The 14999-nt window shown below is 43.8% G+C and overlaps 1 protein-coding gene across 1 annotated transcript in view; it reads left to right on the top strand.

The window, feature by feature from the left end:
• Nucleotides 1-14999, top strand: part of PRDM5 (PR/SET domain 5) — a 462601-nt gene continuing 447602 nt past the window's right edge. Inside the window, exons 1-2 of the mRNA XM_073571995.1 lie at nt 1-299; nt 406-515. Coding sequence (XP_073428096.1) covers nt 423-515 — 93 coding nt within the window. The 5' untranslated portion in view covers nt 1-299; nt 406-422. The remainder of the gene's footprint in view (nt 300-405; nt 516-14999) is intronic.

Raw genomic sequence — 14999 nt, 5'->3', positions numbered from 1 at the left:
ACAATGTACAGGGACAGTTGCTGTATACGTGTAAAGAATAGGGTTTTTATAGTGATCATACACATAAATGATGCATTACGCCTTGGCTGACCGGACACAGGATGCAGTTTTACTGCTTTTTCACTACATGGACAGCAGAATGCCGTAAAGGACTTCCCCCACTTGTGGATGCCGGGAGTTGTAGTTTGCAGAGAGCAAGGATGGGGGGAGTAGAAAGCCCACGTCACTACAGACTGCTAGCCCTCCCACAGGAATGCAGGCATGAAATCCAGCATGAGAAAGGAACTACACAGCCACAGATAAGTAATAAACATTCAGACAAACACACTTTTGTATAGTGATTGGTGAGGACCTGCTTAAGATCTGCTGTTATTTAGTTATTTAATGGTGCCCTCAATTCTTTACTTAGCAGAGCCATAAAGATGCTGGGCATGTATGTGCCAGACAGATTTTCTCTGAAGTCTTCCCAAGTCCAGGACGGGATGGGGATATACACCAGCAGGAGAGTGAAAAAGGTTTGTATCCTTTTATATTAAGGCATTGGCGAGTGGCACCGATACCCCAAAGTGGCTCCTTCTAGTCACTCAGCCCCGCGAGCTGGATTCAGCTGCCACATCAACACATGAAGAACACAGAAGCTCCATGCTGGAAAGGAGGCTCCAGGGTTTGCCTCATGTCCAATCCCAGGTGACGGGGAAATGTTCACACTCCCTAGATTGTAAGCTCTTGTGGACACACTTTCCTACAAAGTGCGTCCCATTGTGGCTTGCTATACGACTGTAGTATGTACTACATAGGCAGCCGTCAGGGTAAATTTGCCTTTTTTGTGCAGTTTTGCTGCCTGCTCTTTACTGCAGATGGCAGGTATTACATTGTAGTGAAAAGGATTAGAAGATCCCATTCAAACAATTCAGTTAAAAATTCACTGTAGGCCTTATTACGGGTCTGATGCCGTTGTAAGGCAGTTTGCGCCTTTAGTGTGAATTCACACTTGGGCTATGTGCACACTGTGTCCTTTAGAAGCCGACACAGTCGCCGAGTTTTCCTAGATGAATCCGTATTTTCCTGAAGCGGCATCACTGCCAATTTTGCCATCTACTCTTGCAGCCATCTACTCTGGCATCTTTTAGGGCTCTCTCACCCTGGCATGTACCATGGACCAGTGTTATTCAGTGAGGGAAAGCAGACTTGCTAATTTTTTTCTAAAAAAAAAAAAAATCGCAGCATGCTGCAATTAGATGCATAAATCACACAGCGTGCACCCACTCAGGTCAGTAGATGTGTGCAAAATATCAGACTGCACTCGGATGTCATCCAAGTGCAGTTTACTCAAAAGAATTTCAGGACCATAAATATGATAGGTTAATCACAGAGAGGGCTCGTATCAAAAATGGAAAACTTTAGTAAGTTCAGTAAAAAATCCATACATTTTATTATTCTAAAAGATCACACAATAGTAAAAGATCAAATGTGTGACATACAAGTACTAATAAAATGCTTAATGAGGTTAATCATAAGTAGCTCAAAAAAGGAACAACATTATGTAACATAGATATGGATTTAGTTATCCTCACAGTATGTAGACTTATTGGTCATGAGGTCATATAATATGCATGGAAATATATCAATCCACTCATGTATACATAAATGCAGCTCCGCACAGCCAGCACATCCATCAAAATGTGATAATCAGAGAATATTAATTATATATAATTGAGTGCAGTAGTAGCACATATATACACAAGAGAGGGTAAGAGAAAAATTGCAAAGTGCAGCGTGCATTAGTACTGTATATCTGGGGATTTAAATGATGAAAATCCCTCTAGTCTTCTAGTGCAAGTAGCTCTGCATCCATGCAAGTGACCCAGAAAAAAATCATGAACCCTGTAGATGTTAATAATAAAGGAATCCTTTGATCTTACCCATGCCCCTAAATGTGCTCAAGCATACCCCTGTCACCCAAGTGCAGTCCGATATACGCCGAGACAGGCAATGGAGAAGATGTAGAGACTAATCTCTCCTTCTCACCTGTGATTCAATTCTTGCATGCAAGAGGATCGGAGCATAGAGCATTGACACTGAGCTCCTGCTCCTAGCAGAGTTTGAGACAAATGTCATGAGCAAATTGCCTCAGACTAAATGCTAATGTGATCCCAGACCTTAGGGGTACTTCACACTAAGCGAGATTGCTGAAGCAGCACCGATTTTGTGACGCAACAGCGACCTCGCCAGCGATCTCGTTACGTGTGTCAGCAGCGAGCAGGCCCCCGCTGCGATGTCGCTGATCGTGCTCGAATGTCCTGAGCCATTTTTTGATCGCTGGTGTCCCGCTGGCCAGCGTGCATCGCTGTGTTTGACACCGACGAGCGACCTCGTTAGCGACTCAGAAATCATGGACGCAGGCGGGAGTCATCAGAATCGCTGCTGTGTGACAAGGTCCCAACGACCGCCGAGATCGTTGCTGCGTCGTTGGGTAAATCTGACTGTTTGACAGCTTACTAACGATCATTTAGCGACGCACCAGCGATCCTTACCAGGTCGTATCGTTGTCGGGATCGCTGGTGCGTCGCTTAGTGTAACGGTACCCTTACTCTGTGCTGTGAAGCATATATAAGAGGTGGTTTTTCAATGGAAAACATCTGAATAAGGGTATGTGCCCCCATTTTAAAAAAAAAAACAGCTAAGCTAAAGCAGACAGCTGGGGGCTGGTATTCTCAGGCTGGTAAGAGTACATGAGTATTGACCCCTCAAACCTAAAAATAGCAGCCTGCAGGCACCCCAGAAAAGGCACATCTGAGGCACCCGGTGGTGGAGGCAAGTGTGGTAACATTTGTGGGGTTGATGTCACCTTTGTATTATCACACACAGCATGAATAAAGTCCTTTATTTGAAATAAAAATTCATACCGTTTTGCTTTTTTATTTAAAAATAAAAAAGGTTATACTCCCCTTACACCTATTCGACTAAAGCCTTCGTGTCCTGTAAAAAACAGAAAATAATAAGCAACAATAATACTAACTTAACACCCATTCCATTAAATCCATGGTCTGTTGTAAAAAATAAATAGAAAACTACCATATCCCTCATCTGTCCGACATACTGTCCACGCCGGAATCCAATGCGATTAGGGATTTTCAACCAATGAGATCACCACTAGCACCTTGACAAAAAGTCTCATGGTGCAGTGAGTTTACCGCAGTTCACTGTGAGAAATTTCAGACTTTTTCTCACAGTGATCTAACTGATGTCCCTGCAGTTCATAGGCCCGACTCACAGTGAAGGGAGCTGAAAAGCAGCCTCAGTGATCTACGGTAACCTCGATGACGTTACTACTAGTAACTAACGCTGCACTCGCAGCAGCTCATTCTCCCATGGTTTTCAGCCTAGACGGTCGCATCTTGTCACTTTCCAGGTTGAAAACCACTTATCGCAGACATGGAATACGGCTTGTGACAGTATGTCGGACAGGTGAGGGATATGGCTGTTTTTTATTTTATTTTTTTTACAGGAGACCAGGGCTTCAAAGGAATGGGCACTAGGTGAGTATTATTGTTGTTTAGTATTTTCTTTTTTTTTACAGGGGATGAGGGCTTCAATGGAATGGGTGTAAGGTGAGCATAGCTATATTTGTTATTTTTAAATAAAAAAGTAAAATAGTGTATTTTTATTTCAAATAAAGGACTTTATTCTTGTGTGCTTATTTACAATATGACTATGAGGTTAGTAGACGCCTTTACATTACTAACTGCTGGGTTTGATGTAACCTGAAAATAAAAAGATGACCTCAACCGCACAAATATGACCCCACTTGCCACCACAGGGAAATACTGTTCTGGTACCCAAACCAAACTTTTTTTAAACTGTTCCGCTGAACTCGAACATCCAGGGATTTGCCCATCACTAGTTGGGAGTACATGGCGACTTAAGCCATGACACTGAATGCTTCATGCTGCTGCAATAATACAGTTTAATGCAGGTGTATGGTGTTGCATTATGATCTGCAAAATACTGTGACCATAACAAAAAGTCAGAACCATTTGGATTTTTTTGCTTCTTTCTTGTCATTAGTACTGGCTGCAATATTACTGCAAACCCTCGCATTACGCTACTTTATAGCAGTGGCACCGGCACTTTGGCCAAAGTTACCATGTGATAAGTGATTGTAAATAGCTAGTGGTATTCCAGTTTTTTGTCCCCACTTTCATAATGCATTAAGGAATATCCTAAAGATAGGCAAATAATATTTAAGCCCTTGAAAAATGCAACAAAATCAGAATGCCAATTTCTAGTGTGTGCCATATGCAAATATTGAATGCTCATTCTCCATCTGAGCTCTCTTAAAGGGAATCTGTCACCATATCTGACCTATCTAAAATATTAATATGAGCATACCGTTAAAGAATGCTGAAAAGAGTGATTCCTGTATGTCTCATATCAGTTGGCTTGCTGTTGAGAAATCATCTTTTATCACTTTATTTAAATCACCTTTTCCAGGCTATGAGTAGGATGCTGCCTGGAAGATAACTCTTTTTTACTTGAAGGGGGAGTTACCAGTTTGATTTGTAATCGCCGCTCTCTGTTTTCTTGATCTCACTGCAGAGCTGTGTGTGACTATAACTGAGCTTCAGCTTCCATCTCACAGGAAGACTGGGTTGTAATATTGTTACAACAAAGCAGAGCTCAGAGTTGCCAAAATTAGTTGCAAGAAGGCAAATTTAAGTTCTCCTGTTCTGCATTAGTTACTTGTCACACACTAGCAGGGCCGGTTTTAGGCAAAGTGGGGCCCTAGGCAAAGTTTAAAATGGGGCCCCAAATGCTAACATGTTGCACATCACACTGAAGCATTTCGATTGTATTTACATGTGCTGAGTTCAGTACGCTAAATGAGTGTGATCGACAATATTGAAGTCGTTCAACACTTGTTTCCCAGCCTCTTTCCACTGTCTGAGAAAGAATGATGGAGACAGAATGATCACTAATGAATCAATCCGTCCCCATACAATATCATGTTATCAGCAGCACATTTACAGTTTACACCCCATAGTCCTCCATACTGTATAAGATAATGTGCCCTATAGTCCCCTATATAGTATAATACACCTCCCATAGCCCTCCATATAGTATAATACACTCCCCATAGTCCTCCATATAGTATAATATACTCCTCATAGTCCTCCATATAGTATAATACACTTCTCATAGCCCTCCATATATTAAAATACCCTCAGTCCTCCATATAGTATAATATACTACTCAGTCCTCTATGTAATATAATACACTCCTCTATATATTAAAATACACTGCTCAGTCCTCCATATAGTATAATGCACTCCTCATGGTGCTCCATATAGTATAATACACCGCCAGTCATCCATGTAGTACAATTCACTTCCCATAGTATAATGCACCCCATAGTTCTTCATATAATATAATGTATTCCCCATAGTCCTCAATACAGTATAATGCAGCCCACAGATAGTATAATGCAGCCACCCCACAGAGTATAATGCAGCCCCGCCATACTATATAATGTAACCCCACACAGAATATAATGCAGCCACTCCTTAGAGCATAATGCAGCCACCCCACAGAACCCCCCATAGAATATAATGCATCCCCCTCAAATAGTATAATGCGGCCCCTCCATAGAATATATGGCAGCCCCCTTAGTATAATGCATCCCCCCATAGAATATAATGCAGCCCTTTATATAGTACTAACTGAAGAGCCCGGCGCTGCCTGGGCATAGTAACTAACTGTGGTTAGTTATAGCAAATTATAATTCTCCTCCATCCCATAGTCCCGTGCCTATATACCCATCATACATATCCTCCATCCCATAGTCGAGTGCCCATATACCCATCTCACATCCTCCATCCCAGAGTCCCGTGCCCATATACCCATCATACATCCTCCATCCCATAGTTCCATGCCCATATACCCATCATACATATCCGCCATCCCATAATCCCATACCCATATGCCCGTCATACATATCCTCCATCCCATAGTCCCGTGCCCATATACCCATCATACATATCCTCCATCCCATAGGCCCGTGCCCATATACCCATCATACATATCCTCCATCCCATAGTCGAGTGCCCATATACCCATCATACATATCCTCCATCCCATAGTCGAGTGGCCATATACCCATCACACATCCTCCATCCCATAGTCCCATGCCCATATACCCATCATACATATTCTCCATCCCATAGTCCCATGCCCATATACCCATCATACATATTCTCCATCCCATAGTCCCATGTCCATATACCCATCATACATATTCACCATCCCATAGTCGAGTGCCCATATACCCATCACACTTCCTTCATCTCATAGTCCCATGCCCATATACCCATCATACATATCCACGATCCCATAGGCCCGTGCCCATATACCCATCATACATATCCTCCATCTCATAGTCCCGTGCCCATATACCCATCATACATATCCTCCATCCCATAGTCCAGTGCCCATATACCCATCACACATCCTCCATCCCATAGTCCCGTGCCCATATACTGTACATATCCGCCATCCCATAGTCCCTTGCCCATATACCCATCAAACATATCCTCCATCCCATAGTCAAGTGCCCATATACCCATCACACATCATCCATCCCATAGTCCCGTGCCCATATACATATCCGCCATCCCATAGTCCCGTGCCCATGTACCCGTCGTACATATCCTCCATCCCATAGTCCAGTGCCCATATACCCATCACACAACCTCCATCCCATAGTCAACCATTATGACATCATAATGAGCGGCGGCAGGGCTTGCAACCTATGATGACATCAGCGTCGCCATGGCAACCATTGTGACATCACAATGAGGGGCGGGGCTTGATACGCTTGATACGCACACACTGTTTCCCCAGTATGCAAATAGGGGCATTATGACATCATATTGAGGGGCGGGGCTTGACGCGCACACACTTTTTCCCCCAGTATGTAGATGGGGCAAAATTGTTTGCGCGTGGTATACAGCACAGCACCATGGTATACAGCACTGCCCCACATGGTATACAGCACAGCACCATGGTATACAGCACAGCCCCACATGGTATACAGCATAGCACCATGATATACAGCACAGCCCCACATGGTATACAGCACAACCCTATTGTATACAGCACAACCTCGCATGGTATACAGCACAGCACCATGGTATATAACACAGCCCCACATGGTATACAGCTCAGCCCCACATGGTATATAGCACAGTACCATGGTATATAGCATAGCACCACATGGTATATAGCACAGCATCACATAGCATATAACACCCCCCAAGAATGGCCCCACAGTCCAGTACTCACTGTTACATTAAAAACAAAAAAACCACACTCCTCACCTATCCTCGTGCCCACGCTGCTCCCAGCTCCTGGCTCAGCCTGCACTGCCTGGCACACAGTGAGTGTGCGATGACGTCATCGCTCACCCGCAGTGTCAGAGGCAGAGCAGGGAATAATGGGAGAAGGAGCATCAGCTGACGCGCTCTCCTCCCTCATTGCTTTGAACTGTACCTGAGTCTATGACGCCGGTATAGTTCAATGCAGCGGGGGGAGTCGGCACTGGCGGCAGGCAGGCCCCCTGCCTCATGGGCCCTATTGCAGATGCGTGATGTGCCGCTAGCTGAGGGCCCCTGGGGGAGCGGGGGCTACCTGCCCCTAATGCCGGCCCTGCACACTAGTAACGCCCATTTTTAATTAAAATAAACTTTTGAGGCAGAGTTTTCCAGGCAACATCGTCCACATAGCCTTGAAAAAGTTATTTACAAAAAGCGATAAAAGATGATTTATCCACAAGTCATCTGATATGAGGCATACAGGTATCACTCTTTTCAGTAGTCTATAACCTGTATGCTCATACTAATAGTTTAGATAAGCAACAATGCAATAAACACCCTGGCGCTTAACCACCACAAAAATCCTCAGCCGCTGGGATCAAGACAGATAAGGTGCCAATTCTGTCAAATATAAGACTTGAAAGTAATATAAGATGATGACACGCTTAAGGATAAAGTAACAAAAAGAGCACTAATACAAAGAAGAGATAAATGATACCACGCTTGAGGATGAAAAAACAACAGAAAACCTGAAATGACACAAGCAGTGTCCACTTGACAGTACAATACGGTTCACCACAATGTAGATACCTTATTAGAATACCACGACAATCGACGCCACGCTTGAGGGTATAAAGTTAAAAATTAAACCATCGACAGATTAAAAAATCTGTTAATCTGTTGATGGTTTAGTTTTAACTTTATACCCGCAAGCGTGGCATCGATTGTTGTGGTGTTCTAATATTGTCACTTCTTAACTTTGGTGCCCACGTTAGCCACAATCTGGGTATTGATTCATCTGCACTACCATCATAGGCAGCACCCTGGGGAGGTACCCCATATACTAGCTACTACAACTAAGCACTTTTTGTCATATTTATGGGGACTGCCTAACTGTCATTTGTTACTATTTAACTACTTTTTGACTGCTATTTACTGTCCTAAGTGGTGATCTGTATACCCTTGGGCATCATTCTTATGTGCATCAGCCTATGTCAATAGCACTGTGTGGTGACCCTATATGCAAAGTTGCTTTATAACAATCACGTAGTAAATCCCAGCGGTACTTTTAAGTTTAAGGGTCCACGTTGTAGTGCACCACATTGGATCATCAAATAAGCACTGGTTTGCTCCTTTCTTAGTGCTCTTTTTTAATTTATCCTTAAAGGGAACCTGTGAGCTCGTTTTTCCGCTATAAGATGCGGCCACTGACTTTCGGGGCTTATATGCAGCATTCTGTAATCCTGTAAAGCCTCCGATCTGATCTGAAAGAGAAAAAAAAACAAGTTTTATTATACTCACCATGGGCGGTCCGGTCTGATGGGTGTCACAGGTCCAGGTCCGGTGCCTCCCATCTTCTAGCGATGACATCCTCCACCTTGTTTTGTGTCACGGCTCCTGCGCAGGCATACTGATCTTCCCTGTTGACGGCAGAGGAAAGTACTGCAGTGCGCAGGTGCTGGACCTCTCTGACCTTTCCCGGCACCTGCGCACTGCAGTACTTTGCTCTGCCCTCAACAGGGCAGATCAGTACGCCTGCGCAGGAGCCGCGACAAGAATTAAGGAGGAGGACATCATTGCTAGAAGATGGGAGGCACTGGACCCGGACCTGTGACATCCATTGGACCAGACCGCCCCTGGGTGTGTATAATAAAACTTGTTTTTCTTCTCTTTCAGGTTAGATTGGGGGCTTATCTACAGAATTTCAGACCTTAACTAGCCTGTTAGGGTTATGGACTGTTCACTACCATTGTTAGGAAAGACCAGCTAATGCAAATTTCCCAGCTTTATAAAAGCCCAGCCTTCTTTTAACCTTGTGTCTAAAAGCAGCAGCCATGGGTTCTTCTAAGCAGCTGCCTAGCACTCTGAAAATAAAAATGGTGGAGGCCCACAAAGCAGGAGAAGGTTGTAATCAGATAGCAAAGCGTTTTAAAGTTGCCTTTTCCTTAGTTCGAAATGTAATTAAGAATTTGCAGTTAACAGGAACAGTGGAGGTCAAGAAAAGGTTTGGAAGACCAAGCAAAATTTCAGTGAGAGCTGCTTATAATATTGCTAGTGAAGCAAATCAAAAACCTTGCTTGATTGCAAAAGACTTTCAGAAACATTTAGCAGACTCTGGAGTTGTCGTACATTGTTCTACTGTTCAGAGACACCTGTACAAATATAGCCTTCATGGAAGAATAATCACAAAAAAAGCTTTCCTGCATCCTCACCATAAAATTCAGCATCAGAAGTATGCAAAAGAACATTTAAACAAGCCTGATGCATTTTGGAAACAAGTTCTGTAATATTTTGAGGTTCAAATAGAACTTTTTGGTCACAATGATCAAAGGTATGTATGGAGAAAAAAGGGCACAGAATTTCAGGAAAAGAACATCTCATCAACCATTAAGCATGGGGGTGGATCAATCATGCTTTGGGGTTGTGTTGCAGCCAATGGCACGGGGAACAATAGAGGGAAGACGTTGAAAAGTGGATGCCTTCTACAAATGGGATAATAATCCTAAACACATGTCAAACTCCATAGTAGCCTACCTCAAAAGGCGCAAGCTGAACTTTTACCATGGCCTTCACAGTTCCCTGATCTCAACACCATTGAAAAGCTGTGGTTATACCTCAAAATAGCAGTGCATGCAAGACAACCCAGGAATCCCACAGATTTGGAAGGATTTTCCAAAGAAGAATTCATGAAAATCCCTCAAACAAGATTTGAAAGACTTTTGGTTGGCTACAAAAGCTGTGATACTTTCAAAAGATGGTGCTGCTAGGTACTAACCACGGAGGGTGCCCAAACTTTTGCATCTGGATATTTCCATTTTTGTAATTTTTAAAGTGTAAAAGAGGAAAATATGTACTGTATATATATTTTTTCCTACAATAGAAAGGAAATGCGTCATCTTGAATTTTAGGTTTTTTATAGATCATTTCTTATTCAACTTGCTGAACTGTTAACAATAACAGTAATTTTGACCAAGAGTAACCAAACTTTTATAGGCAATTGCATATGCTGTTCAATCAACAGGCAGCATACAGTATAACAGGAACTGCCTACATGATCTCAACAATATAGGTTAGAGTCTGAAACACTGCATTTCAGAGAAAATGTAATTTAAAAGTAATGCTGTCAGACAGTCAGGTCCCAGCCGACTTCTCTTTGAAGGAAGCTGCGCATGGGACGTACTTGGACGATCCAACATGACAACGATCCAAAACACAAGGCCAAGTCGAACGAAATGAAGGTTCGTGGCCATATCAGTGGCCATATCAGGCTCCTGACCTCAATATCATTGAGCCACTCCAGGTAGATCTCAAGCGTGCAGTTCATGATAGACAGCCCAGGAATTTACAGGAACTGGAGGCTTTTTGCCAAGATGGCTGGGCCGCTTTACCATCTGAGAAAATAAAGAAGCTCATCCACAACTACCACAAAAGACTTCAAGCTGTCATTGATGTTAGAGGGGGCAATACACTGCATTAAGAAATGGGGTATGTGAACTTTTGATCAGGGTCATTTGGTTGTTTTGGTTTGTCATTATGATTTAAAAAGAGAAAGCACAGTAGTTTGAAAATAAATGGCTTCACCGAACCACTAACTATGAGTGGAGAAAAAGTTTTGGTGTTATCATTCATATTCTCTAAAAAAATGCCAAGAAAGCAAAAATCCTGCTAGGGTATGTAAACTTTTGAGCACAACTGTATATCACTGAGGTAGTATAATATCTGTTCCGATTCATGTCTCCTCTGTTTTAGCTTTGGCTGCAGGGCATCAGTTTTATTGATTGCGTCAGTCCTATTTTTTCCCTGGGACTTTGGGTGCTGCTCCATTAGGGAGCTATGGGGTTAATTTTAGTCTAGGCCTTGATCATTTCTTTCTTAGAGTCCTGGGTGGAAAAGTCAGCTATTTAAGTCTCTGATGCTCTGACTATCACTGCCAGCCTATAGCATTGTTGTCCCGCTGTACACTGCTGTGCTCGGGTTTGTTTGTTTTTTTGCTATTCATTTTCTTAGACCTTGGCTTGACTATTGACTACTCATTAGCTTTAATATTTTACCCCTGATGTGATTTCCTGGTTTTGACCCTAGTTGGTGACTAGAGTTGAGCGAAACGGGTCGAAAAATTTCAAAAGTCGCCGACTTTTGGCAAAGTCGGGTTTCATGAAACGAAACCCGACCCTAGGATGAGGTCGGCCACGAGGTCAGCGACTTACGCGCCAAAGTCGTGTTTCAAAAGTTTGTTTTGCGCTCTTTTTCAGCCAATCAGGATCCACGGACACTGTGGGCAACGTGATGACATAGGCAGGGGTCACCACCATCTTTCAGAAGGGCATGCAAGTGATTGGCTTGCTTTGGTGGGCGTCACAGGGGTTATAAAAGGGCGTGCACGCCGACCGCCATCTTACTTCTGCCGATCTTAGCATAGGGAGAGGTTGCTGCTGCTGATTCTATAGGGAGAGCGTTAGGCAGGGAAGAAGAAAAAAAAACTGCTTCTGCTGCTAGCGATTTTGCCTGTACAACACACCAGTCACTGTGTGTGCAGTGCAAGGGGAGGCTATATTGTGGTGGATCAGCGGTGTTGGTTGTTAGGCTGCCTTCTAAGGCTTCCTGACAGCTGCATTGCTGTTTACCCACTGCTCTGCAAACTGCTTTTTTAAAAGCAATCCCAATTTTTTTTTTTTGTCCTGCTGAGGTACTGAGCATGCATTTTTTCACACCATACAGCGGTGTACGCTCCTCACACAGTACCGTGTAACGGCTGTTATCACAGCCACAGTGAAGCTATCTGTGTGTCACTCTGTGAGAATAAGTCGAGGACATGTTCCGTTCTTACAGACCTGCACCTACTAGTTTTGTCTAGCTTTCAAACAGTTAAATATATTTGCTGTTTGATCACATTCAAAACTATAGAGAGACAGCGTGTGTCAGTCCGTATACTTAAAAAACACGGAGCTTGACAATTTTACGTACACCGGACAGCCGTGTACGTGCACGCTCCTCTCAGTACCGTGTAATGGCTGTTATCACGGCCACAGTGAAGCTATCTGTGTGTCACTCTGTGAGAATAAGTCGAGGACATGTTCCGTTCTTACAGACCTGCACCTACTAGTTTTGTCTAGCTTTCAAACAGTTAAATATATTTGCTGTTTGATCACATTCAAAACTATAGAGAGACAGCGTGTCAGTCTGTATACTTAAAAAACACGGAGCTTGACAATTTTACGTACACCGGACAGGCGTGTACGTGCACGCTCCTCTGAGTACCGTGTAACGGCTGTTATCACGGCCACAGTGAAGCTATCTGTGTGTCACTGTGGAAGGATAAGTGGAGGACTTGTTCCGTTCTTACAGACCTACACTCTAGGGAGATTCCTATTCTGCCCAATTCTACATAAACCTTGTAGTTTGTGATACACTAGCCAATTTCTGCCTGTGACATAGCGCTCTGATATTCAGTGGGCCTCACACAATCCAAAAGTGTCCAGTGTCCACTAGTGTGTGCATAAATTCAAAATCTCCCTTATCCTGTAGTCACTTTTTTCACACCTGTGCCATCGAGCCTGTGACATAGCGCTCTGATATTCAGTGGGCCTCACACAATCCAAAAGTGTCCAGTGTCCACTAGTGTGTGCAGAAATTCAAAATCTCCCTTATCCTGTAGTCACTTTTTTCACACCTGTGCCATCGAGCCTGTGACATAGCGCTCTGATATTCAGTGGACCTCACACAATCCAAAAGTGTCCAGTGTCCACTAGTGTGTGCAGAAATTCAAAATCTCCCTTATCCTGTAGTCACTTTTTTCACACCTGTGCCATCGAGCCTGTGACATAGCGCTCTGATATTCAGTGGGCCTCACACAATCCAAAAGTGTCCAGTGTCCACTAGTGTGTGCAGAAATTCAAAATCTCCCTTATCCTGTAGTCACTTTTTTCACACCTGTGCCATCCAGCCTGTGACATAGCGCTCTGAAATTCAGTGGACCTCACACAATCCAAAAGTGTCCAGTGTCCACTAGTGTGTGCAGAAATTCAAAATCTCCCTTATCCTGTAGTCACTTTTTTCACACCTGTGCCATCGAGCCTGTGACATAGCGCTCTGATATTCAGTGGGCCTCACACAATCCAAAAGTGTCCAGTGTCCACTAGTGTGTGCAGAAATTCAAAATCTCCCTTATCCTGTAGTCACTTTTTTCACACCTGTGCCATCGAGCCTGTGACATAGCGCTCTGATATTCAGTGGGCCTCACACAATCCAAAAGTGTCCAGTGTCCACTAGTGTGTGCAGAAATTCAAAATCTCCCTTATCCTGTAGTCACTTTTTTCACACCTGTGCCATCGAGCCTGTGACATAGCGCTGTGATATTCAGTGGGCCTCACACAATCCATAAGTGTGCAGTGTCCACAAGTGTGTGCAGAAATTGAAAATCTCCCCTGTCCTATAGACACCTTGTACCTTGTTTTACATTACTATATAGTTTGTTGGATTTTGTCTACATGCTACAAAAAATGAGGAAGGCTGGTGGAAGAGGCTGTGGAATTGGGCGGGGGTTGGCAGCTGGTAATGATGGTGTTGGTGGTGGATCTGATGGTAGTGGCAAGAGCAAAATAGGACCGAATGCAGGAGGTGTTGAGCCTGCATCATCGTCTGGCTCCATAAGGCTTTGAAGGCTTAGTTTTCTAGGAGTTGGCAAACCGCTTTTAAAGCCAGAGCATCAGGAAAAAGTTTTGTCTTACATTGCTGACTCAGCCTCCAGCTCTATCGCCTCCTCTTCTGAAGTTGTAAAAAGTAAAAGCACTGAGTCGTCATTGGAGGCTCACGTTCATGAACCACACCTTTCCTTGTGTCCTTCACCCCAACCAAGATTGAAGGATGACGCAGGCCATACTACTGATTACTCCATGGAGCTGTTTTCACATACCATGCCTGGATTATCAAGTGAAATGGTGAATTACCCAGGCCAAGATGAATCTGACATGGAGTGCACTGATGCACAGCCGCTGATAGATGATTCTGCTGGTACATTCACTCAGAGCACTACATTGTCCTTGCAGTGTACAGAGCCAGATTTTGACCCTGATGAGACTCAGGTGCCCCTTCCCGCACACTATACCACCATACACGGTGACACAGAGGAAGGTGCACATGACATAGAAGAGGAGGTGATGGATGACCCAGTTGTTGAACCAGATTGGCATCCATTGGGGGAAGAGGGTGCTGCTTCCAATAGCTCAGATGAGGAGCATCCACAGCAGACATCGACATCGCAACAGCTGTTATCTGGCAGGCCCGGAGCACTCCAAAGACAGGTTCCAAAAATCAAAAGAGTTGCTGGACAGCTTGTCCAGAGGGTCAAAAGATCACAGCGTGCTAGGCCGCAAAATATCTGCCAAAGTAGGAAGAGTGCAGTGTGGCACT

The sequence above is a fragment of the Dendrobates tinctorius genome, unplaced genomic scaffold (assembly GCF_039654945.1).
Source record: "Dendrobates tinctorius isolate UK_male_01 unplaced genomic scaffold, ASM3965494v1 ptg000030l, whole genome shotgun sequence".
Lineage (NCBI taxonomy): Eukaryota > Metazoa > Chordata > Amphibia > Anura > Dendrobatidae > Dendrobates > Dendrobates tinctorius.
This window is presented reverse-complemented; position numbering and strand designations above follow the sequence as displayed.